This window comes from Diadema setosum, chromosome 8 (assembly GCF_964275005.1).
Source record: "Diadema setosum chromosome 8, eeDiaSeto1, whole genome shotgun sequence".
Lineage (NCBI taxonomy): Eukaryota > Metazoa > Echinodermata > Echinoidea > Diadematoida > Diadematidae > Diadema > Diadema setosum.
This window is the reverse complement of record NC_092692.1, coordinates 1,435,659-1,461,315: the sequence shown is the minus strand read 5'-3', so window position 1 is coordinate 1,461,315 and position 25,657 is coordinate 1,435,659. Positions and strand designations below refer to the sequence as shown.

At 37.5% G+C, this 25,657-nt stretch overlaps 2 protein-coding genes across 3 annotated transcripts in view; one reads left to right on the top strand and one right to left on the bottom strand.

Moving 5' to 3' along the window:
- Positions 1–4,428: 4,428 nt before the first annotated feature.
- LOC140231968 (cyclin-F-like) lies at positions 4,429–19,056 on the bottom strand. Its single transcript, XM_072312117.1, has 16 exons — positions 18,974–19,056; positions 16,638–16,831; positions 15,701–15,810; positions 15,259–15,326; positions 14,774–14,955; positions 14,322–14,375; positions 13,371–13,493; positions 12,640–12,717; positions 12,034–12,185; positions 11,381–11,545; positions 9,618–9,741; positions 8,799–8,979; positions 8,292–8,379; positions 6,917–7,183; positions 5,871–6,030; positions 4,429–5,282 (listed from the first exon to the last, which is right to left on the bottom strand). The coding sequence occupies exons 1-16, from the start codon at positions 18,978–18,980 to the stop codon at positions 4,725–4,727; spliced, it is 2,511 nt and encodes an 836-aa protein (XP_072168218.1). The 5' UTR covers positions 18,981–19,056; the 3' UTR covers positions 4,429–4,724.
- A 345-nt stretch (positions 19,057–19,401) lies between these two features.
- The window catches only part of LOC140231483 (protein HID1-like), a 77,030-nt gene continuing 70,774 nt past the window's right edge, over positions 19,402–25,657 (top strand). For both annotated transcript variants that reach the window (XR_011901442.1, XM_072311615.1), the window contains exons 1-2: positions 19,402–19,554; positions 23,567–23,716. Coding sequence is in view for 1 of the 2 variants with exons in the window: in XM_072311615.1 (XP_072167716.1) it covers positions 19,489–19,554; positions 23,567–23,716 (216 nt within the window). In the remaining variant the exon portion in view is untranslated. The remainder of the gene's footprint in view (positions 19,555–23,566; positions 23,717–25,657) is intronic.

Here is a 25,657-nt window from a genome sequence, read left to right as displayed (position 1 = left end):
AAGGTCCATTTGGTAAACAATAAAAAGGGATACCCCTCGAGAAACAAAAATTACCTATACCATCCTGCAGTTGATTCTGATAGTACTTTGGTCATAGAGTAACAAAAAAAGTATTGATATAGATAAGGAATGTGCTTCGTACGTTTCGTGTATGAGTAATAAACATACATCAAGGCTGCACACTGACACTGGTCCGACGCTCCCTGACCAGTAAAAATTACTGTCAGATCAGTAACTTTTTCACAAATGGGCCAGTAAAAGATGGAAAAACTGGGTACCTACTGGTTAGACAGACAGGTCCGACCAGTAGAAAAAAATGGCTTAGTGTGCAGCCCTGCATACATACACCATCTCAACAAACATTATTCAAAGATGAAATTATAGTTCCTCTCTTCAGTGCTGTCTTTCATTACCAGAGAGATTTTGCTCTGGCGTTGTAAAGTAGTTACTACCAGTAATTCATGGCACTCCACATTAAGACTTAACACAGATATATGTACGTACTACAATTTGTACATACAATTCAGATATTCAGCAATAGATACCATGCCTAATTTACAGCCATAGATTTATGCAGCTGTCATTCAGTATCACAGAACAATCATTTGCATATATCAAAAGAAATTTCATCTCATCACTTTTTAGTACTGAGGCATGCTTCATGTGTACCATTTAATACAATTTACATCATATCTTTAAAGGTACAACTTGTACTAGAAATGAATGTCATTGGAATATGTACACACATTATCATAAAAAAAGAAACAAAACATGCACCATGATGTTGAAACATAACACTTGCAATAAATCTCATTCAACTACACTGTACAATGTAATTGTAACAGAAAAGCAAATGTGAGGACACCATCAAAAGTGAAGAATCTTTTCTGAATACAACAGTGTATTTCTCTAACACACATATCAAAGCATGAGTCTCCGTGGAAACATTCCCCAGTGGAATGTTAGAAATTGATGCAAACACACGTAAATTTCTACCCCCAAGTAAAAGAAAACAAGAAATCCATAGTAACATGCCATATCTTTACACCAACAATAACCAATTCTTTTTTTTCCCATTCCAAAATTCATTTTCCATAATTTGTTGAGAATAAACAGAAAATCACGAAAGAGCTACAGAGAGAGATATATACACAACATAGAAAAAAAAATATAAACTGATAAACTGAGGTGTCTCAAAATTTGAACCAAACATGGTTAGTGAACAAAACACAATGTAATTGCTACGTCTCTTTTGACAGACATCGCTGGAAGACAGATTTGTGGGATAATGATGACTATCAAGAATACATCTTCGGCAAATAAACATACAAAAACAAAGAAAGAATCAACAAACAAAGAATCAACCCTGAGGGATTATGATCAGTGCTCTCTAATATATCAAACACAACTACAATGTACTGTAGTATGCTGCAAGTCCACGAATGTGTGACATCTGTGCAATACGATCATTGTAGAAATGTCAATCCACCCCCCCCCCCCCACTACAACAAAAAAAAAAAAAAAAAAAAAAAAAAAGGAGGGGGAGGAGGATAGGAAGAATAAAGAGAAAAATATTGGTACCTGTTCTGCATTTCACAACACAAGTCAGGCAAGCAAACTTTCCAAAACAAAATAGCTTTCTCGTAGCAAAGTTTTAAAAAGATCAAGAAAACAGAGGGAAAATATGTATCAAGACTCAAAGTGCTGAGTTTCAGGGAGTGAAATACAATATAATATGCTTCTCTTGCATCATGATAAGAATCAAATACATGACTAGTAGGTGATGACATTGGTTTAAATGCAGATGAATACTTGTGAAATCACCTGCTGAACTTCAAAAAAGCTATTTTATCATCTTGCCTTACCTCTTTTCTATTTTGTGTCAATCCCAGAAACATTCATTTTCCACACTGTTTTCTCTAGTACAACAACTAACAGAAATGAATTTGTGCACTGAACTAAAGGTAATTACATTTGTAAAAGTGAGGTGACGAAGAATCCACATAAACTGTATAAAAAAACAGAATGCTATTTTCTAGCAAATAGGTGCAATCTGCAATGTACCAGTAATCTGTTGTGAATCCCTGCAGAAGAAAACTCATCATTGCATGAAAAGAAAACAAAAAAACACATGAAATCAGCAGCATATCTCTGTGTCAACAAAAGTTCGAAGTTCAAGAAGTCAAGGTGATAGAGCTCTACTCATAACCTCTTATACATGAGTACATCATGAAGTGCCCATTGTACAGTGCAGTGATTGCACTCGTCGAGGTCATAAAGTGAGAAAGAAAACGGATTGAATCCACATGTTTGCAGTTAAAATATGACATCCCAAGCAATGAAACATTGCAAACAAAACAAGTTATGAATTCATGACAAAGTAAAGTGGCTTCAGTCCTCATCTGACACTTAAAGACACTTGCATTGCTTTTGTGTCAACCAGCACATAAAATGCACAAGTATTTCACAGTTTGAAATACTTCAGGTCATTCATTTTCCTTCAAGTTGTGAATCCAGATAAATATCTTTATTAGATGATTTTTTCCTTTATCTGGAAGTTCAACAAAGAGGAATGGTATCCATCTTTCTCTACTGCTGCAGTGGTCGGTGTTGGTTTATCTTGTAAATGAGCTTTTCTAATACAGTGCACTCCCGTTATAACGAAATGCTCGGGACCGGCAGTTTTCTTTCGTTATAACGAAATTTCGTTATAACCGAACAAATACAATATAAAACGAAAACAAGGGAACCACGCATATATGATATTCTGTTTGCTGAATACTCGTCATTCACTGGAAAGCTATGTGAAATGGGATGGGATTTTGTATTACAATATTAAACGCAAGTTCCCCTCAGAAACTGTGCGTGACACAAGGAGCGAACGCACAGTGATGTGAAGCATTCGCCCGTGCAGAGACACTATAAATGCTTTTTCCGCCACGTATTTTCGAAAGCAATTCGCATTTCGTTATAACGGAGCAAATTCCTTTCGTTTTTCTTTGTCAGTGGCGCTCGGAAAACACTTCGTTATAACGAAAATTTCGTTATATCCGTGTTCGTTATAAGCGAATTTTGTACTATAGGCTTTAATGGTGTTAATTTTGGGACCAGAAGTTTTACTTCGTTATAACGAAATTTCGTTATAACCGTGTTCGTTGTAACGGGAGTGCACTGTAACACATGAATATCATTTGAAGCAAAATGCGAACACAACACAAACCCTACTGGGAAATCACAATAGCATCACATTGGGCTGTGCCTGAAGGAAATGGGTTGGAATCAGCAGTTTGGGGAATCTTACAGTCAACCAGACAAAAGGTATACAGTCCTAGTTGTCTCTGAAAATATCGCCACAAAGTGTGTTTATGTAATCCCCAGGGAAATTGGAGAAAAGAATCATCGAGTCAGGATGGAACGGTGGGATAATCAGTGAACTCACAAAAAGGCTAATCCTGACAGCAAACAAAATAACCTGCTTGTATGTTTAATACATGACTAATATTCCGCACACACACACACAAAAAAAAAAAACCATGAAGAGAGACTGAATAGAGACTGAATGGAAATCAGGAATAATTCAAATTCTTCAAAATAGTAATTGTGTCTTGTCCCTTTGAGAGCTTGTGTCTACAGTAGTGAGGCATCACCCTTCTTACTTAAACACACTCAAAGGGATGGTGTAGTTTTGGTGGAGATGGGGATTCAGGTTTTAATCTTTTGTGAGATAATGAGAAACCACTTCTATGAAATATTAAAGAGCATACATTTCAAAGAGGAATTACAAGATATTTGATGAAACTTGGTTTTGAAATGGGCGACATCCAAAAACAAATTAAAACAAAGTGGTCCTAATGAAAGGTGAGACAAAGCTATACCATCCCTTTAAGATAGAAAGACATTAAAGCAAGGTCAAACATAATATTTTCACATGGACAGTGGCTGGATTACGAATAAAAGACAAAAGGATTTTAGAGGCTCACATCAGAAAAAGCTTCATTCACATCTTCTTTTTTTTTGGGGGGGGGGGGGGTTGGGGTAGTAGACCATCAGTACAGACTATCTGCATTCCTGTTCTAAGAGTGGTTCTGCTGTTGACTCTGAAGTAAAAGAGGTAGATTCAATGTTTTGTATTTATAATTTGCAATGTCACAGGAATACTAGTGATAAGTACTAGACTTTTTGGCAAAAAAGTAGAAAGGTTTGTCCTGTGAGGAGCAGTAAGGTCCTGAAATGCATCTTTTAAGGAATACCAAGAATGTAGCAAAAGCTTCACTGACATGAGCCATAACACATTATAAATATAGTCTTTTGACAACTTTTTTTTTCTTCAAAAGAATACTGTCCATAATGGTTCTGATCACATTATTTGAAAAGAATTCTCCAGCGTCTTGAAGTGGATTTATAAGTCCATCTCAGAGAACTGGTCATTTCCATTCTATATAAGGTGGTCGCAACATATAAAGCAAACCCTCTCCAACCGTCACATACATAGACATGAGCAATTTGTTGGAGTAAAAGGGAAGGTGATGTAACACAATAACAAGTACATAAGCACCAAATATGCAAGGACTGTTGTATTAAATATAAACTATCATACATTCCAGCTTTTCAGCATGCACCAATACTTGTATCACGCACTAAAATGTCTTGTATATAAGTGCAGGAATACTGCCGGGGGGAATGATTGAGTAACATAAAGTACTGTTGATAAGAAGTCTGGTAGGTCAGTGGCCAAAGGCACCCTCATCACTGGAGTCCTCCATGGTCTTACGCTTGAAGGACTGCAGAGGAGTGCGCTGCCTGAACTGGTATCGCATTGTACCCGGTGTCAGCTGGCCCTGAAGTCCACTACTGCTGCTGCTGCCACCGCATCCGGCCATCCTCCGCCTACCACCGATGGGCGAGGCTCCCATCTTCCGGGTTCGAACCCGCTGTTGGCAGAGTCTCCCACTGGAGCTGATGGTATAAGTCACTGGCTTGTTGGTCTTTGATGCCGGGCATGTTGATGATGACGAGGATGATGATGACGATGAGGATTCCAGGGGCATGAAGCAACTGCTGGTGAACGAGGCATCTTTGGTTACTGATGATGATGATGATGATGACGACGACGATGATGATGGTATTGTCCTTGGTGATACTGGTAACTTGGAGGAGGCAGGAAGTGAGTTGCTCGTAACAGCAGAGATGGAAGGACTCTCATCAAGGACAACCCACGATGCTGAAGATTCAGCTTGGATGCTAGAACCTTTTGAGTGTCTTGATGCACTTGGAAGAGATGGCTCCGAATACTCTGAAAGAGTAACAAGAAAACAACCATAATAATTCATACCCTGTATTCTCAAAGCGAGTTAAAACACAGCAGACCGAATAAAATTTTTTAATGTGTTAAAGGCATAATTTACCATTTGCAGATGAAACAAAAACCCAGCATTAGTGCTTCAAAATAGTTTTAAAATGTGAGATACAGCTAGAAACAACCAATGTGAAAATATGAACCAGTAAAATCGATGTAATGCTAGAATTGCTGAATATATAAAATGTGAGCAATTGTTATAACAAAAATGTTTCCAAAACTTTCAAAACTGTATATAGTTATGGTTTATTAAGAAAAATAGTGATATCTCCTCAAATTTTAGGCTTTATTGAGGAAGTTTTATATGGTAGGATATTTTGTGATAAAACTGACCTATATATGCATTAAAAGTGATATCTTGAAAAATTTTTAAATCACTGCTCCCAAAGGTAAACAAGATCTTAAAAAAAGAAATTGTAAATTTCCAACTGGAAACATGGCAAAATCCTACAGTGGGATGCATTTCAGCAACAGGTCTTTTGTACTACAAATTGCTTGTAATTCTCTATATCACATATCTATACAGACCTGGTGATGGAGTGCTAACATCACACTCATTGACATCCTTTTCAATGGGCTTGATGTCCAGATCAATCTCGTCATCATCGGGGAATTCATGGGTCGGAGTGGACACCCTGTCATGCCGCTCCTGTAAGTAATCACCTCGTGGCTTCCTGTAATTCAGTTTGGAGGAAAGAAGATGACTTTCACAATGAATGAATCACAACATCAGTGACCACGCCTTGGTTTTTTAAGTGCACTGTATTACTCATACAGTGGTGTAACACCACAGACTGCCTGTGTGATAGTTAGTTACAGGACTGTTAGTCACATGATCATTAGTTATGTGACTAATGGTCTATGCTGGGCTGCTGCTACTCAGGTATCAAAATGAGGGGGGTATATCAATGAGCAATCAGAGATATTCTTGCCTATTTACATGCATGTCAACACAAGTGGGTGAAAATATTGGGCAAATATGGAAGCCTTTCAAATCCTCTTGTAACATGAAATTGAAGTTTTCATTGATTTTCCTGCAGAACTAGGGAGACTAGGCAGCTGTCTTCTTTAAGTGTTTGACAAATTATAGTTCTGCGTGTGGCGAGAGAACACAGTTGGCTGGCTGAAGAGGCAGGAATGTTTTTTAAATGAACACAAAAAAACAGACTGACAAAAACAGCTAGAAGTCATGAAATGTGATGGTCAATGTTGGTTTTTAAAGAACTTCTGATTCAAATGGTTAATTTGATTTGTACAAAATGTAGTTATGATATTATTGTACAAATCTACCAGCAAATTCATCAATCCAGTTTTGTGGATTAGAAATTGTAGCAGCGTAACTGCAGCTTGTGATGGTGTGATATTATTACTGAGTACTGGCTGCTAGCTTGATTTGTGAGTGGCTAAATAGATAACGTGTCAAGATTCTAGCTCTTGATGCCAGTAACTTTGCAAGGCAGGAAAATTAAGTGAAAAGACTGCATTTCTAAAGGGATACATTACACAAGAAAAGACAAGTAATCAAAAGACTACCAGGAAGTGGGACATGTCATTACTGACCTTTGACCTCTGGACTTCCTGGAAGGAGACATGAGGAGAAAAGCTTCCAGTCCATCTTTGTCTGATGGCAGGGGGTCCATCTTGCTTGTGTTGGCGGAGTCATCCACCTCCTCCTGTTCCTCTTCCTCAACACAGAGCATTGTTCTGAGAGTGGCGTGGTCCATAACGGACTGCTTGCTGACCCCTAGGAAGAGGTCCTCGGAGAAGCGCTGCTTGACCGCCGCCAGGGTCACATCTCGATGATCCTTCACTGGCTCCTCAAGGAAACTACAAGAAGAGTAAAATCCAGATTTTACATACATCCTTTATCACTTTTCAATGGTTACTTAGAAGTGTAGCATAAAGTAAAATCCTGATAAATATCAATCAGTTTATTCCAAATCTAAGGAGTCAATGATTAACCAATTGAAGATGGACTGATTTTCCATAAAACGTATTTCCCATTTACCCCAGCCCAAGAATACTCGGGACTAGTCTTCAATGGAGAGAGAGTGACAGAGAGGAAAACATGAAGTAATGTGCTCATAGAGAGAAAGGAATTAATAAATTTTACCCTTAAAGGCATAATTTACCATTTGCAGATGAAACAAAAACCCAACATTAGTGCTTCAAAATAGTTCTAAAATGTGAGTTAGGGCTAGAAACACCACTGTAAAAATTTTAATCTGTATAATCAATGTTAAGTGTTGTTAAAAACACAAAATGTGAACAATAGTTATAATAAAAATGTTTGTGGATTAAATCGTCTACAGTTACGGTTTATTAAGAAAAACACTGATATCTCCTCGTATTTTAGGCTTTATTGCAAAAATTTTATACGGTAGGATGTTTTATGATACAACAGACCTACACATATGCATCAAATGTGATATCTTGAAAATTTTTGAAATCTCTTCTCCCAAAGGTAAACTGGACCTTTAAATGGAGTGTGATGGGCTGATAACTTTCATTATACCTTGACCTGAGCTACTGGTTCACAGATTACATAGACATTGATGAGAAAAAGAAAGGGTGAAGTACAATATCAATTGTGACTTCACAGGTGTCTTCCCTTTACTGGCACACAACATGCCTGTCTCATACTTTCAGCTCTATGTGTCTTCATTCAGCTACATGCTGCAGGGCTTGAATAAATTCACTTATTTGATACTGACATGACAAGACCCTTAGTAAGATTCAATAGAGTGCACTCCCGTTATAACGAACACGGTTATAACGAAGTAAAAATTCGGGCCGTAACGTTAAGCACTTTATGTATTTTTATTGCTTATTTGTTCGGTTATAACGAAATTTCGATACAACGAAAGAAAACTGCCGGTCCCGAGGACTTCGTTATAACGGGAGTCCACTGTATAGTTATAGAGTGGTTTTGTACCATTTGTTGTGAAGAAGCAAAGTACACTGGACCAGGTCTTTCAGCTCCAGTCCGGTGTGCTCCACCATGGATGTAGGCCAGGGAAAGTCTGGGGAAATAAGATATTTGCAAACAGACTTGTAAACTTGGTCCACAGACAGAAGGATGTACACAGCAACTCTACAAATAAGACTTGTAATCAAGCAGACCGCCATCCCATGCTCGGACTGATTTAAATGCCGCAATGTTAAATTTACCAAGCCGTAGATTTCGAGCAGAAATACTGAATCAATTCTGACACAATCACACTTTTACAAATACAAAATGAAACTGATCAACATAATGCACACATATAAAATCACCACGATTATCCCACTGAGGACGGACTGGTTTTGCTACAACACGCATTTCCCATAGACACCTGCCAGAGTATACTTGGGACTTGTCTAACTTGTAAGTTTTTGTCTATGTACAGCAATCTTGTTGTCGTAGTCATACTTTCACACCTAGAGTCTGATTTTAGCTTACCTGAGCCCAACATTAGCCTAGCTAGGTAGAGAGCGCAGGCTGCTACGTGTGACCTCGAAAACAGGCCAAAATCAGCATGAAGGAGAGAAAGCTCGCTGATGTACAGTGCCAGGTACTCCATTCGGCTGTCTGCTGCCACCACTTGGCAGAACAGGTGAAGGTAGTCCAGGACTGTCAGGTCCTATAGGTAAAGCATTAGGTAAGATACATGAAAATTAGAATATTGTGTTTAGCTCATATCTCTATTTTGTATGTTTTGTTTAGTAAATGTGCTAACAAGAGTAATCTTGCACTTTGTTATATTGTACTGCACAAAAAAAAAACAAAAAACAAACAAACAGGCTTTGAGTACAGTACCGGTAACACATTTACTTTGGGCATTTTTTAGCATTATATCGTTTCATTCTGTCTGATGAATTATGTAATTTCTAATAGGAAAAAATAAATATGAAATGGCAAAACTTGGAGGCTGCATTTTCATTTAATTGAACAGCTCAAATGGTCTGCTGTACCCTCCACAAGCTTGTTTCAATAATACTATAGAAAATAAGTTAAAGTACAAAAAAACACAATATCTTTCTCCACAACACTAAATCTGACAAGTTGTCAGAATCAACTTTGTCTGGAATTAACTTCATTTAATATTGTGTTTCCTTATGGCATGTGTTTGTATTAGAACATTTGCATTCATGTAGGTGAAACTTTCCATGGTGGGTGGTAATCTGTCAGGACTATACTACATGGTGTTACTGTGAAACTCTTCAGTATTCCTGATTGTAACTTGTAATACAGTGTACCCGCAACATTCTCCAAACTTACTCTGAGGTTGCCCTTGAGCGTTGCTACCACATCACCCAACATCCTCACAACCTCCTCATACTTGTAAGTCCCGTCTGTCAGCCACGCCGCCTCTCGGATGGTGATGATGTCATCTTCTAGGAGCCTGGTAGATGATTGGGAAGAACAGAGGGAGATGTAGATGTAGTCTTTGAAATTTCAGTGAAAGCTAGGCATATCCATGTGACAAAAAATTTAAGTACATCACTTAGATTGAATGATGGGGAGGAATTGTATCAGAACTAATATCGTAACCTAAATATTAGCTTTACGCCTTTAACCCTAATCAGGCGGGGCTTTTTTGGCTATGCTATATGGGGGGGGGGGGGGCGGATTCCACCTATCTCGCCTATGGAACGCGCGATCGCGCCGAAAATCGGCACACGCGACGCCCGTGACGTATTCTATCAAAATGTATGGTTGCTTTCTCCGAAAAATTTTTCTTATATTTCATATTAAAGGTGCATGGTCCCGGTGTTTTAGTCAAATGCGTACGCGGGCGCATGGCGCAAGCTTCCTATAGAGACCTACGCTATCGACTTCTCTTTGGCGCTTACGCTTTGGCCCACTTTCCCGAATCCGAAGAAGTCCGATTCAGTGTAGTCAGTGGTCCGATCACAGTTCGGGTCATGAATCGGCTGAGGGGGATGACAGCTTTAGCAAACTTCTTTTGTGATATCACAATAACAAGCACATATGCACGCACCCTGGCATTACTACAGACTGCGCGATGCGCAAAGAAGACAACAAAGGCAACGTTACTTAGCAACACCTACGCACTTTACTCTTGATGACAGCTCAACTTCGATAATCTTCGTATCAATGCTAACGGTGATCGGCAGTATCATCAACAGCGCCATCTACACTACCGGGACTATGCCCCTTTAATTAATTATTATAATTTATGCATAAGATCAGTTTTGGGCTCTAAATCACTTATTCATGCTCCAATTAAGCTAATTTCTTTTTAAAAATGTTTCTTGTATCATTCTTCTGAGACATATGATAAAAAAAAATCTGTATCGAAATTAATTTCTTATGTATTTTATTGTTTTTTGAATTTATGTATTTCCTTGTTTTTTGACCTTTTGTTTTTGTTTGTTTTTTGGCCAAAATTTGTCACAGACATTTTTCAAAGCATTATTATGCTAAAATAAATTAATTTCGGCCATTCTAAGTGAAGATATGAATTTTTATGTGAATTAATTGAAAAAACACAATTTGCATTGGATTTGTACACAAAATCACGTTTTGGAGCAATTTTGGGGTTGACAAATTTTTTTCGAACGGGCGTCGCGTCAAAACGGTACGCGCGGGCGCAACAATTTGGGTCTCAAAAGTTGCTCAAAATGTTGCGGCGGGAGCTTATCGCGTTGCGAAGATATTGCGCGAAACGTCGAGGGGGGGGGGGGGGGCGGATTCCGCCCCCCCCCAGCCTGATTAGGGTTAAGGGAAATATAGAGTTTAACAACTACTATTACTGTAAAACACACACACAAAATTATTTCAGGGAGAGTGTGCATCAGCAAGACAAGCACATGAATACAAACTAGTTTTTAACAAATCTCAGAACAACGAAAATCACTGAACTTGTCACATAATTCAAATTCATGGAATAGAGACATGCAAAAGTTAAAAATCATGATTTTATACAAGGCATCATGGGATGTAATGAGATCATGAAGAAATCCTGGTAGTTGTTTTAGAGTGTCAGTGACCACTGCAGTGGGTCAAGTGAGTATTACCTGGAGCAAATGACCATACAAGTGATGCCGACGAGCTGCAGCGTTGCCCTTGAGATGTTTCGAGCCATTAGGTAGCGGTCAACCAACTGGACAGCTGTGTGGATGGTCAGACAGGAGTAGTCTTTCATACTGCCCACCTCAACTAGCCAGTCCACCAGGATGTATCTGAAATTCATTGAAGTAGGAAAAAAGAGTGTCATTTATTCGTGTCACAACCTTGAAGATATCAGATTTGTCACCATCTCCATATTCAATCAAAACTTATTCTTGTGATGTGCTCATTTAGTACCTGCATAATGGTTGCAAACAAAAACGAACAAACAAACAAACAAACAAATGAGCTTTGCATGCTGTGGTGTCTGTACCAAAATGCACAGATAAAACCTATTAGCCAGAAAAGAGTGCAAAATTTAATAATCATGACTGAATCAGGGCAATTATACCCCGGCTAAGTACTGGTAAGTAATATGATTAGAGTAAAGGTTAGTGTTAGGGTTTGGTTTAGAGTTTGGGTTAGGATTAGGGTTAGGATTAGGTTCAGGATTAGGTTTACGGTCAGGGGAAGGGTCTGTGGTAACCGTTGAAGGGGTAATTGCCCTAGAACCGTTGTGACATATTATATTGAATATGTGAGGGTGGAGATGACCACAAACCTCATTGCACTGTTAAGTCCACTCTGTGTCCTGAGTAGTGAGTGGACATTGGTTGGCCGTGACTCTTGCACAAAGTTCCTGATGGCTTCACAGCCCTGCAGCCTGGACACTCCCCCTAGGTTTCCCTTGGCATACTCTGAATACAACCGTAGCTACGGCAGGCATGGGGGTAGAGAAAATAAAACTTACATTTAATACTGTTGAAATGTACTGGCTCATGACATATACAGTACAGAAAAACAGATGAAGGAAAAAATTTGAATACTCTTTTTGCAATCCAGCTATAACATCATATCATGTGGTAAAGGTTGTCATATATCTTTATTTTTTTCAGTTGTATCTTGTCCTCCATTACACTGTAAAATCATCCAGAAATAAAATGATGGTGGTAAAAAAAACACCAAACAAAACCCAAAACAACATAACACAACAAATACATGTGAAATAATACATTTTCTGATCTGGTGACAAGTCATCTGTGTATACGATTACTCATTAGACAGTAAATTGCATGATATTTACAAAGTTTACATCACTTGTCTCAGTAAGCAATGGACTTTGTAGATAATGTTTGAAGAAGTCCTAAACTCAGCTAACTATTCTCACCTTGGCATCCAAACATCCCTGAGATGCAAATTCCCTGAGTTGACGTAAAATGTTCAGATTGCTTGCAGCATCATCAGCCTAGGAGAGAGGGAGAGGAAGGGTGATGTAAAATGCACATAGTATAGTTTTCTGCTATCAATAAAGTACTCTATAATTTAATGTTAAGTACATCAGATGTACTTGACTTAATGGTTTCCACTCTAGCATGACTTAAATATGAATGGAGCTGAATGAACTTTTTAAATACCCTGCAATTTCCTGTTCTCTTCTAAGTTTTTTTTTTTCGTTATTAAGTTTTATCAATTTCTGATGTTCATCTGATGCAATATAAGACGTAGTAGAAAATACATGTACAGTAGTACAAAAGTAAAAACAATATCATGATGCAAGGTTCTATATTGTGAGATATGACCAAGTTAATTTTCATTATTCTCTCACTCATGGTAATGTATGTGTGGGTTTTATTTCATGTGAAAATACTTGTTCTTAGGTGTTCTGTTTTAGAAATGTCAATGAGCAGTAATATTTGCACTAACATCAAAAGCAAAATATTAATAAGTTACTAAGTATCAAAATGCTTTACATCAAAATGAGGAATACACAGCTGGGAAGTGTGTTCATCTGATAAAATGTTTTTCTTTTTTTGTGCGTCAAATTGGCACTGCTTTTCAAAGATCTGGAGTAGGCAGACAAACTGATAACCCACTCCCACTCGATATTTGTTTACTCACACAGGCAGTAAGACTATTTTTCCAGTGTTCATAACTTGCTGCAATGCTTCCCTTCTCGGCTGCCTTGCTGAGCCAGTCTCTAGACTCACAGCTCACTCTGCTGTTCTTGGTCGAATCCATCTCCTGTTTGAACAAAATTTGTACAATGTTTTTTTTTTTTTTTTTTTTTTTGTGACACATGGTATATAGCAAGAAAGTTTGTAGCTAAAATGAATTTATAACAAGACAAACTACAAGCAGTTGCAATTAACATTTAAGAAAAAAAAATAGTGGCCAATAATTTCAAAGTTACACTTTGTGTGAAATTTGACACGTGTATGCAATTAATATACAAAGCAGACTCAGTATCAAAAAAAAAAAAAAAATTGTATTGTATTCAAGGGTGCACTTAGTTTAGTGGAACACACTTGTACAAAAAATGAGCAGTTAAAGGGATCGTATAGTTTTGGTTGAGACCTAATTTCAGGTTTCTGTCATTTTTTTTTTGTGAGATAATGAAAAACCTCTTCTGAAATATGAAAGAGCATGTAATTCCACGAGTAATTCAATGTTCATTTGATGAAAATTGGTTTTGAAATGGCTGAGATATCCAAAACAGAGCGATTCTAATAAAGTGTGGGACCCACCTTTTATTACGATCGCTTTGTTTTACTTTGTTTTCCGGATGTTTCAGTCATTCCAAACCCAATTTTCATCAAACAAACTTTGAATTCCTCTTAAAATGGTTTGCTCTGTACTATTTCATAAGTGTTTTCTTGATATCTCTCAAAAACGTAAAAGCCCAATTCTCATCTCCACCAATACTGTACTATCCCTTTAACCATATATTGTACACAGATTAACTTTACGTAATTAATCATTAATGTAGACAGCAATTTCTTCAATGAATTTAACACAACTGCAGTGGAGACAAAAACTGCCCATCGATGAAATCAATAGACCATATCTTACCTCAAGAAATGAATGCAGTTTGGCAAGGCAGAATAGTACTGACTGGTCAGCTTCCTGTTTAGGAAAGGAGCAAATAAAAGTTAAAAAAAAGGAGTACTCCTGGTGAATATGTAAAAGTCATGGTTCAGAGTTAGGAATCATTGATGAATTAATATATCCAGGTCTCATTCATAATGTGATAAAACTCATACCTGCCAGCATTTCAAGATGAAATATCTTACTCGTGGATTGCAAAAATCTTATATTATATACAAACTGAAGTTAAAAATCTTACTTTCAGTCAAATCTTCAGAAAATACACATGAAAGTATATCTAAATATTTTTTTAAAATCTTATTTCTCTGACAGAAAATCTTATTTTGCTATTTTTAATGTAAAAAATCTTACTGAATCTGATAAAATCTTATTAGTTGGCAAGTATGAAAACTGTCCTCAACAGATAGCATTCTCACCTTTGAATTAGTGCAAATGTCCCTAAGGCAGCTAAACACCCTCGCTTTGCAGCATGTTCCATTGTTGCTCCAGGGGGGACGAATCAGGAGCCAAGTGAAGGGGCTGGCTCCTGGGGCTAATTTCTCTGCCTTTGCAAAGTACTTAGCTGCGCGGCTTCCATCTTTACACATCTGGGAATCCACTGCAACATTCATTAAGAAACAGCAATGTTAGAGAAAAGAAATGAAGGCACAATTCACATTATAACTAGTGGAGCATTACATCAGTTTGATTCAGTCTAACAATGAAGCACCATCACACAAAGAACAAATGAGGGCTGAAGCAATTGCAAAAGAAAGGTTGTAAGTCTATAGAGATGTAGATATGTATACATGTATTTAATGCATACTGTGACATACAAAAGTCAGATATCACCTGCTAAATTCTGATTTTGTATTATGGGATACCATAGTCTCCCTGAATTTTCCCCAAGTATTCAACTCACCTCCTTCACTGTAGAGATGGGCCACACCTAACTTTATGAGAGCCTCAACATTTCCAAGGTCAGCTACCCTACAGAGGAAAAGAACCGCAAAGGATTATACAGTAAAACAATCAGAATCTGTCATTATAAATAAGCTCAATGATCTACTCAATATCAGTATTTGTTTAATTACCTAAAGACCATATCAGTAGACTTCATTCCTGATTCATTCATTTCCCATCTTTTTCCTCTTCTTCTGCTCCGTCCTCATTTCCTCTATGTTCTATTTGTAGAACACTGAAAATACAAATTTACACATTCAAAATGTTACGAGATTTCTTGAATTGTCTTGACACAAAGCATTTCATTTTTCCCCTCAGTGCTTGTAATAACTACATGTAGGTGAATTCAGAAACATATCATGCACAGTTATATTGAGGACTATAATTTAGTGGAAACTAACTCTTCAAAGCATTTGCGTTCCTGCGAGCTGGACGGCCAACGACCAACAACGCTGGCATTGGCCCATATCCTGGGGGTGCTGTCCAGAAGCCATTTGAATTGCTTGTTTACCTGCACAACAATGAAAACACAAGAAAGAGATGTAATGATCACAAAACTAGCACTTGAGGTTTTGATGCTTTGATAAATACGCCACATATTTTGACCATGACAATGTCCAATATGAATGACACAATGTTGGGACCTATAGTCTTATGTGTGTGGGAAAGCACGAATAAATATTGACAAAGTGACATAGTTGTACTCCAGGGGTGGGGTGGAGAGAGAAAGAGACCCCCCTCCCCCATTCCCTAGAAAACTCTGACAAAACTGCACTCACATCTTGTAGTCTCATTGGGAGTAACATGATACAGACAGTCTTTGCATACCATGTGCCTACAAATAGGCACAGCACTCATGCTTTTCGCAGGGTGGTTCACAACTCGAAATTTTAGCATATTGCAAGGTCAGAATATGAGAATATCGAAAAAATTGTATGTGCGCCAAGCGCACAGCACGAGCACATAGTAAGCAATATTTCGCAGACTTACAATGTATCTTTTTTTTGGTGCTGCTTACATTCAATGTTTTCTCTCATGTTTTGAACACAAATATCTAAGTACCAGGTAGTTTGATGTTGGTTATGCTTTGCAAATGTTTCTCACATGTTTGAATACATTTCATTTTGAGCTTGTTGCAAATTCTTGAGGATGTTGCACAAGAATTTGAGCATGTTGCAGCCACATGCTCAAACCCCATGTCAACCACCCTGACTTTTGTCTAATCTTGTGCATTCCTGGAATCAATAAAGGTAGCTACACAACAGTACATCTGTAGGCCTACATGAGACTTGTGGTAGTTCTGAATTCATTTTCTTTGTAACTGATCATGCCTCTCACCCTGTACACATTTTGCAGATCACTTAGAGGAAGAAATTTCAGTAGATAGAGAAGGAGTTCATTGGGAAGGTCTGAGAGCATCGTCTTTGGCAGTCTACTGTTGCTTCTCAGCACTCGGACATGCAGACTGGTTGGTTTGCTTGTGGTTGAAGGTGACCTCCCAGCCCGGGAGGGCAAAGGTCGGCTGCAAGAGTCTGCAAACAAAAAAAACAAAAAACAAAAAAACAATTGAGACACGATTAGCCATGTATCATGTGTGAGACTATGCCATGTCATGAAATAAACATACATGTTTCATCACTTGAACAGGCACAACAAGAGATAGACTGATATGAATCTGCCTGACTGCCTCTTCTTGTTAGGTGTAGGGTTGGACCTACTACTAATCGACCGCCTAATGTTTATTTGCTTGATAAGAATATTTAACACTGAAATTCACGTAAAAAACTTGACCTACGTGATTGAGAAAATCCAGCTCTATCAAATGCCGTTGTTCCCTTTTCGATTCGAAGTTTCAGTGCAAAAATATCGCCGACGAACTTGCGTGGCCTCGTTTCAGCTCCCCGCGGTAAATCGCGTTTTTAGGATCGACCGCTGATTTTGCATTGACAATGCACGTAAACCGAGTTGTATTGAACACCGTGTTGTACGAAGCTTTTTAGAAGCCTTTTAGAAACTTCCATAGACATTACATTGTGCTGTCATTACGATTCGGTGAAAATATTCATTCGAAATTTTGTCCTTGATTAAAACCATTAATGAACAGTGAATTATCGCGTTTTCCCACACCATCCTAATCTACATTCAAAGCCAATCCATTTTTATGTGCTTTGCGCGCAGAGAAGTCCGTACTACGTGTTCAGTGCGCGAATTATACGCGGTCGGTTTCAATAAGGGTGGTCGATATGTAGTAGGGCTACCATACAGTCGGTCTAATACAGTAGGCCTAAAGGGCCGACAGCATTACCGTACAGTTAACAAGACCATCGAACAAGAGGCAGATTTATCAGTCAAACTGTGGAGTGTTGTGATGTCACATCACATGCGTAGAATGAAGGTTGATATAGAGCTACTGTATTAAGGAAAAAGAGAATTTTACAAAATTCTGTGTTTTTTTTTAAAGTGCACATTTCCTCAGCTTATCACTTTGACCGAAAGATTGGTCTGTATCTGGTCGTCGGGGATATGTTCCGCGGAGATTGCGTCTGGCTTCATGGATCCCCTCCGGAGGAGAGCAATAAATGTCAAAAAAATAAAAAAATAAAAGACTCCTCCGGACAAACGGATCTTTCCGTCTACTTTATCACTTTGACTTATGCGAGAAAAGTGACAATATGTTGAATTTTCTCTATATTTTATTTTTTAATTTAGTTTATATCGAACAGTTATAAAAATTCTCAACTTTTGAACAGATTGTCCGATTTTCCTCAAACAAACTCTCACTCTCATTTAAAGTTTTAACGTTTAATACTCATTCACTCAATCCATAGATTTGTCCTTTTTTTAATGGCATGCCTTTTTTAATTGCAGTCAGCTCCAACCAAGTAGACGTCTATAACTGAGCTCAGATTGGTAAATTCTTTAAAAATTAGTTAGACACTAGACTCTAACGTTTGTCTAGAAAAAAACACTCTTCCTAGTCGGTCTAGAATCTAACAAGTTAACATGTTACTCTTTCCTCTCGATCCTATCTAGGCCTATAATACTATTAGTATTACTGCCTGGGTATGGCATAGTCTATGCTTGACAGACAAGTATGTCTAATTCCGCGAAAAACTTCTCATTTATAATAATGACATTTGCTAGGTCAGTTTGTAAAACTGACCCAGTAAATGTCATTATTATAAATGAGAAGATTTTCGCGGAATTAAAATGAGACATAGGCCCTAGATCTACCTGTCAGTCAAAAAAGGTCTATGCCACTCCAAATCCTTCAGTGTACTCACTCAAATTTTACAAATCTGACTGCAATCATCAATCATGAATACCACTAAATTTATTGCTCAATATCTATACCCACTCTGTCTTATCAAAAGAAACGACAATGCACAATATCAAAGTTAAGAAATTAAGCAACTTCAAAATGCAGTTTGTGTTCTTGGGGTGATGCGGTCCCGCTACGCTCAGGTGCGACCGTTAAACGGGGACGCCAAGTCTTTGCAACTTTGGCATGGGTAGTATCGGCGCTAAACACAACTGCCGCTTCGTCGACGAGCCACATCGGCTTTTCGGACTGGGCGACAATACGAAGAGAGTCTATAATTTGATTTGGTTACCGAAATGCCAAGCATTAGTTATAATATTGCAGTTATAATTGACGTCGCCAACATACTTACTCTTCATAGCGCAGAAACGAAGGAAAGCCTGCAACAAATCTGAAGAAAACCAGCCCTTCGCGTTCAATACTCCGAAGTGGTAATCAAATGGTAATCCTACCCCTCTTCTTTGCGTGTATAGTAGGAAAGCAAGCACCAACCGCGACCGGCCGTGTGTACACGTACGTACACGCATAATCAGTTATCGGGGATTTCAAGTTTAGCGCGTTACAAACCAATGCAAGGCACATGCCCAGCCGTTGTTGTTTACGTCCGTTATGCGCGTCGTCGCTCGTGATTGGACGAGAGAATGCATTTTTGTTTAGACCCCGCCCCTCCAAAGTTTGTCAATGAGGGGGAAAAGGTCAGCTGGTGACCTTTCACATTTACAAATTACTGACGTCAGACACCTGTGTATAATTCGTGCTACGTTGCCGATAACACAAGAACGATACGACTCACGGTATAACAACCTGTTTTTCCGTATTTTCAAGTAGAATTGCGTGACAAACTAAGCAATTCACAGTTATTCAGAGATGGGAGGATCGGATTCTAAGCTAAATTTTCGGAAAGCAGTCGTGCAGCTGACGACAAAAACTCAGGTAGGTGATGCCGAAGTCGTGAAAACCGGAGATTTTCTCTCGTGCGTTTTTCGTATAGACATGTGGGATGTGTGTGATTCAACACAACACTGCACTGAATAATGTCCAGAAACAGCTGTGAATCTTGCATGACATGATTGTGTGCATGTGTTCTTGCGATGCGGTGTACTAGTATACTTTATAGAGGGTTATGATGGTGGGGATGCCGCAGAATGTAGACGTCTATCAATGTTACTTCCCAGGGCCCAGTAAGTAAGTAAGAGTAGATTTATACAGCAGGATCATCTGCGACCAAAACTGCAGTCTGTCAAACTGTATAGTGTGTATAGGAGTAGCCTATATATGGTGGTATGTGAACATATATTTATAGGCTGCCTGGATCGACTCTGGTAGCCCCTGTCGTCAAAGTAGAGTTAATGATGATGTTGTTGTTGTTATTGTTGTTCTGCCCAGGCAGTAAGAATTTTTAAGATAGTACATATAAATTGGCAATTTGCAATACACAAATGTACAAAGTTGGCCACAAAGTTTTGTAGATCTCCATGACATGTTAATATCTCTCTATAATATCTACTCAACCAAAATTTCACCAAAATCACAGGGAATTATAAAATATGCTGAATATTTCATGAGGTTTTTATTTTCGCGAGTCAGCTGCCATTCGCGAAATTAAAAACATGGGAAAATATTGACTCTGATCCCTCCAATATGAAAGTGATGTACGCGTATACATTTCTCTGTTCAGTACATGACTCCATGATCGCGAATTTAACCACTCATGAAATCGTCGGGAAGTCTGAGAAAATTTACACTCGCTAAGATATGGTGTATACAGTACTCTACTAGCCTAGCTACATGTACCTTTAATAGTATTCCATGTCACTCACATGAATTTTAACCAAATTGGATTTCATATTGGGAAGTGTTGAATTATTTAAATATTGACGACAACTTTGATGTCGTCGCTTAGAACAGCAGTTTGGGAATGGCCGGCTATCACCCAACAAACCGTAATTTCTGAAATGAAGAAACATGCGGTGAAAAAAAAAAAATGTCATGAATAATTGCCATGGCATCCAAGAGCTAGATTTGGGTAGAACATGGGGGGGGGGGGCAGCCGGGCAGGAGTAGGTTTTTACAGCAAATTGATAGACAACTTAAAATAAAAACAAAGAACCATTTTGTAAAGTGAGGTTCGTCTTTCTAAATTACCAGTCAGTCTTTTTAAGAGAGAGAGAGAGAGAGTTTATTTTCAAAAAAAAAAAACCACACAAAAACACCACCAATGGAATGCTTGTATTCAGCTGCAGCATTTTTCTTTTTTTTTTTTGGTGAGTGCACTAATTACAAATGTATTTCTCTGAATTGTAGATGTACTTGTATGTCATGAATTAAAAGGATGGTGTTCATTCAAAATCATGTACAATTGTATTGTATTTACTCCAGCATCAAAGCCAAATTGGACATATCGATTTACTACAGTTGCATTGTACAATATCTTGTACACATACTACAGGCTATGTACAACTGTATGTGTATTTCCAACCATTCAGATTGTTCTGCAGAGATAATCTTTTAAAATCAAGTTATAGTGTGTTTAAGGCAAGATACGTTTGATATCATTTGACATTTTTCTTTCAGACTTTCAAGTGCTTGTAGATTCTACATTGTATGGCTTGAAAAGTCTGCCTTGTGATATTTCTGGTCTGAGAAATGAGAAGAGACTTACATTATACGTGGACACATTATGCCATGACATTGGCAATACTGATTCAATTTAGTTTTTGACTTAAAATACACTTTTCATAGGATGGTTCACGATTTAAAGGGGATGGCTAATAAGTGATCAGTGGGAATCGGTGAGAATGCTGAGGAATGATTGTTCCAATCCTTGTGGGATTCATTTAAGAGTGCATTATATATCTACTGTTGTGTAAAAATTATTTGCTTCAGAACGGTCTCATATTCAAGTAATGTGCAGATTAATGCCCCGTCACAGACCAGGCACGCTAACCTGGAAACATTAAACTGCACATTACTTGAACTGAGACTGTTCTGAAGCAAATAATTTTCACACAACAGTAGTATATAAAACGTAATCTTAAATGAATCCCACAAGGATTGGAACAATCATCCCTCAGCATTCCCACTGATTCCCACTGATCGGTTACTAGCCATTCCCTTTAACTTCACCAGCAAAGAACAGTGCAACTTTGATTTACAGTGCTCATTTATACATGTACATGTTTGTATGTCTGAGGAACTGTTTGTGTTACAATGTATGTGTTACTATTATAACATTACTCTCCAGAAGACAAGCTCTGTGTAACTGTAGCTGAGTGAGATTATCTGAGGTATAAAATCTGAGTTTAACCTGTTGAGGATGGACTGAATTTGCTATAACAATTAAACATGCATTTTCCATCTACAATGTATAGACACCTGCCCAAGTATTCTTCAGACTTGTCTCAATGGGTTAAATGGCACAGTTTCAGTTCAGTGGGGTTTGACGTTACCAACATATTTTATGATTATCATTATTATTATTTATTTTTTTTATTTTTTTTTTTTAGATTTAATGACAAATCTCTCATGAAATATGGAAGAGCATATAATTACAGGTATAAGAGGAATTCAAAGTTTATTTGATAATTTTTTTTTTTGTTGTTGTTGAAATGGTCGAGATGTCCAAAACAAAGCAATCCTAATAAAAGGCAGGACCCACCTTTTGTAGTATCGCTTTGTTTTAATTTGTTTTTTGATATATCATCTGTTTCAAAACCAGTTTTCATCAAATAAACTTTCAGTTGCTCTTAGAATTGTATGCTTTTAAACATTTCATATTGGTTTCTAAGTACATGTATCTTGCAAAAAGTTACAAGCTGAATTCTCACCTCAACCAATAATATACCATCTCTTTAAAGAAACTTTTTTTTTTTTTTAATGGTGACACAACATTTGCTCTGCAACAATTGCTCTAGTCTTATTTTCTCCAAGGACTTATGATTGTCATGAGTTTTAGGTTTAAATAGTTTAATGTGAGAATTAGGATTAATTTAGGGTTATACATTTGTGGATAGGTCAATGTAGTGTAGCGTGCAGATATTTCTTGGGAGCAATTGTCTCAGGAGCAAATGTCATGGGACACATACAAATGGTACAATGTACTGTCCCACAGTGCCTAGTGCTTATTAATACACTTTAGGGAATATTGACTCCATGCACAATTTTTTCTAGTACTGACTAGCTCTACAACTTTTTCTTCAATATGTATACGAGTAGACCATAGCCAGGGCAATGGGTGTTATTTAGAATTCAAAGACAACATGCGGCACAGATTCCTCTCAGCAAAGGTCTGATCAGTTTACTGTTTGAAAGCACTACAGGTTTTCATACATCGTACATTTTCAATGAACTTAGGTATATTACCATGTACTGTATCAGTATGGTATACTGACTGCCAGGTTTTCTTACATTTCAGATCTTGCAGCCTAGTACATAACAGCATAGAGTTCAGTGTTATTGATGATTATACACTCAATGATAATGTTTTCAAAAAAAAATTAAGTCTACAATGGGATTTGAAACATTCACATCTTGAACAGCACTGAAATACAAGTACAGTGTAAGTTCCAGTCAAGCACAAAGTGTGTCTCCCGTTGATTTTGATGAGTAAAACAAATTGTCATCATTGCAGTTGCACAGTGTCAAGTAACAAAAATAGAATCTTAACCATTTGCAAAACTTACAACACCATAACATATTATACACTGCAATTCTGTGGCTGTTATTGCTGCCTTTAATTCTGCCACTGCCTTTGTAGTTACCATTGTTTCTACAATTCTTTAATTTGCAATTACTATAATTGGATGATGAATTATTGTCATGATAACAATCACTTTCATCTTCATCATCTGTTGATAATACCAGTATTATTGCCGATTTATATCATTTGTCTTTATCAATTTCATCTTTTTTCATCTTTTCTCAAAAATATGTTGTCAAATTGCAGCCTGTGGAGGCAGGAGATGATGCATTCTGGGACCAGTTTTGGGCAGACAGCGTCACCAGCGTCACCGATGTGTTTGCCCTCATCCCAGCAGCAGAGATCAGGGCTTTGAGAGAAGAGTCCCCGTCAAATCTAGCTACCCTCTGCTACAAGGTAACCAAGCTTAGAGCACTCTGTGTATTTGACGTGTTGAAGAAAACAGCAGAAAATGTTTGTGTAACATTTTTTATGTATGATATTATTATGGGATAGGAAACTTGGGCATAAAACATGATTTGGTTTTCTTTTCCCACCTGTATTCGTTCAATGTTTCTGTGATCATTATGTCATGTACTATGAACTTTGGTTGAAAAACTTATCGTCGTTGGGGCGGAAAGACCTCATTTCTACAAAATTTCAAATGTTCAGGAGAGCCAAAAAACATGGCGGCCAAAGCACTATAGCGAGTGGGATAGCGTTTCCTTTGACATACTGTGGTCGCTTCATTTTGGGGGGGGGGGGTAAGACAGCTAGGATTTGGACAGGACATCAGGTCAATTGCACAATCAGGGTATGCAACTGCATATGAGGGGGAAAATGAGAAAACTTGGTGAAAGTGTATTTTTTGCTGTTTGTTGTAGCTGGGTGTACAAATTTTCATTTCATGTAAAGAAAGAGTCAAAATTTTGCATTAAAATGCACATAAATTAGCATTTTAGTTAGAGGTGTCAAATTACATTAAAATGAATAATATATTGGAAAAATTCATTAAAAAAAAGAGAAATGTTTTTTTCATCTGAAATTGCTTTTAGATATTCGTGATAAATACCCCTTTCATTCACCACTAGCACATAACCATGACCTATCACAAAATATGAAATAATGTCATATTTTCATTACCGGTACTCAAAATTGATGTTCAATTTCGTAGGCATTACTTTGAATTCATATGAAACCACTTTTATATTATAATATTTCACTTTTGCCATAGAGTGAAGAGATGAAAATTTCAGAAATAGGTAACAGACATTGTATGCTGGCCATTATTACAAAGTTTTATGAAATTAGGGCTGGTATGTTGGAAGATATGATATTTTTCATTTTAAAAAAAATTATCTTTTACAGTTTGACCTTGAATATTCATTTGGAGAATGTGCACATAGTGTTTGGATCCATTCTCACATTTGTAAACACAGGTAGAGGAATGAATATGAGATTTATGTTGGCTTGAGTTGATTTCCAATCTGTGACACTCAAACAATGACATATTAAGCGAAAATACTATGTTTTTGCTTATAAATGATATCTTTAAAAAAATGAAAAAGCATTGAAATTAGAACACCGAATGTAAACATATATGTATGATATGACCTTCATGCAGTAGAAGATAGGCATGGATCTGTCTTATTCTTCCTCAGCACTTTGATATATAAAAAATAAGTTCTTATTGCTCAAATTCGCTAAAATTTTCAGACAATAGATTACTACATACACACATGTGCGTGTACATGTAACATTCATGGCTAAAAAAACCCCAAAGGATATTGAATGAAAGGAAAGATTCTTTGAAGTTGTCAAATTAGCTTTTACCTCGCTGAAAATACTGAAAAAAAGGCTGCACTTATTTTCCTCAGCATTTGAAAACGGCTCAAAACTCAAAACTGGCTGAACATTTATTGGCAAACAGCACACCATATTGTAGTTTATCTTCAGTACTTTCAGGAAAAGCAGAAAAATAAGCTCTTTCTCCATGTATAGCTGTACAGCATGGGTTAAAAGGTCACAATGTCACAGAAATAAGCCAGCATTACACTCCTACCATGACGTGACTTCGGACCTCATAACTTTCTCCAGCAGAAAGGACCACTGTTTTTTATTGCATGCGAGCAATGCCAGGAAAATAATCCATTAATTTGATACCAAACACATAGGGGTAGACTTAAAATTCGGACCTCAAATCTTGATTCTACGTACAACCGTTAAGTTGTAAAATGCTATTTTTGATGCATTACATGTACATGGGTTTTGGTGGACATTTTGGTAACTAATCTTCAGTAATTAACAGTAAATGAGAAGAAATTAGCTATTGTATTACCACCGATGTGATTATTGATG

Bases quoted from the DNA above. Each gene is read 5' to 3' on its own strand.
- LOC140231968 (XM_072312117.1), bottom strand. The intron at 12,186-12,639 runs GTGAGAATAGTT...TGCCTGCCGTAG, and splicing joins AGGGATGTTTGGATGCCAAG to CTACGGTTGTATTCAGAGTA. The intron at 5,283-5,870 runs GTGATATAGAGA...GAGTATTCGGAG, and splicing joins CACCAGGTCTGTATAGATAT to CCATCTCTTCCAAGTGCATC.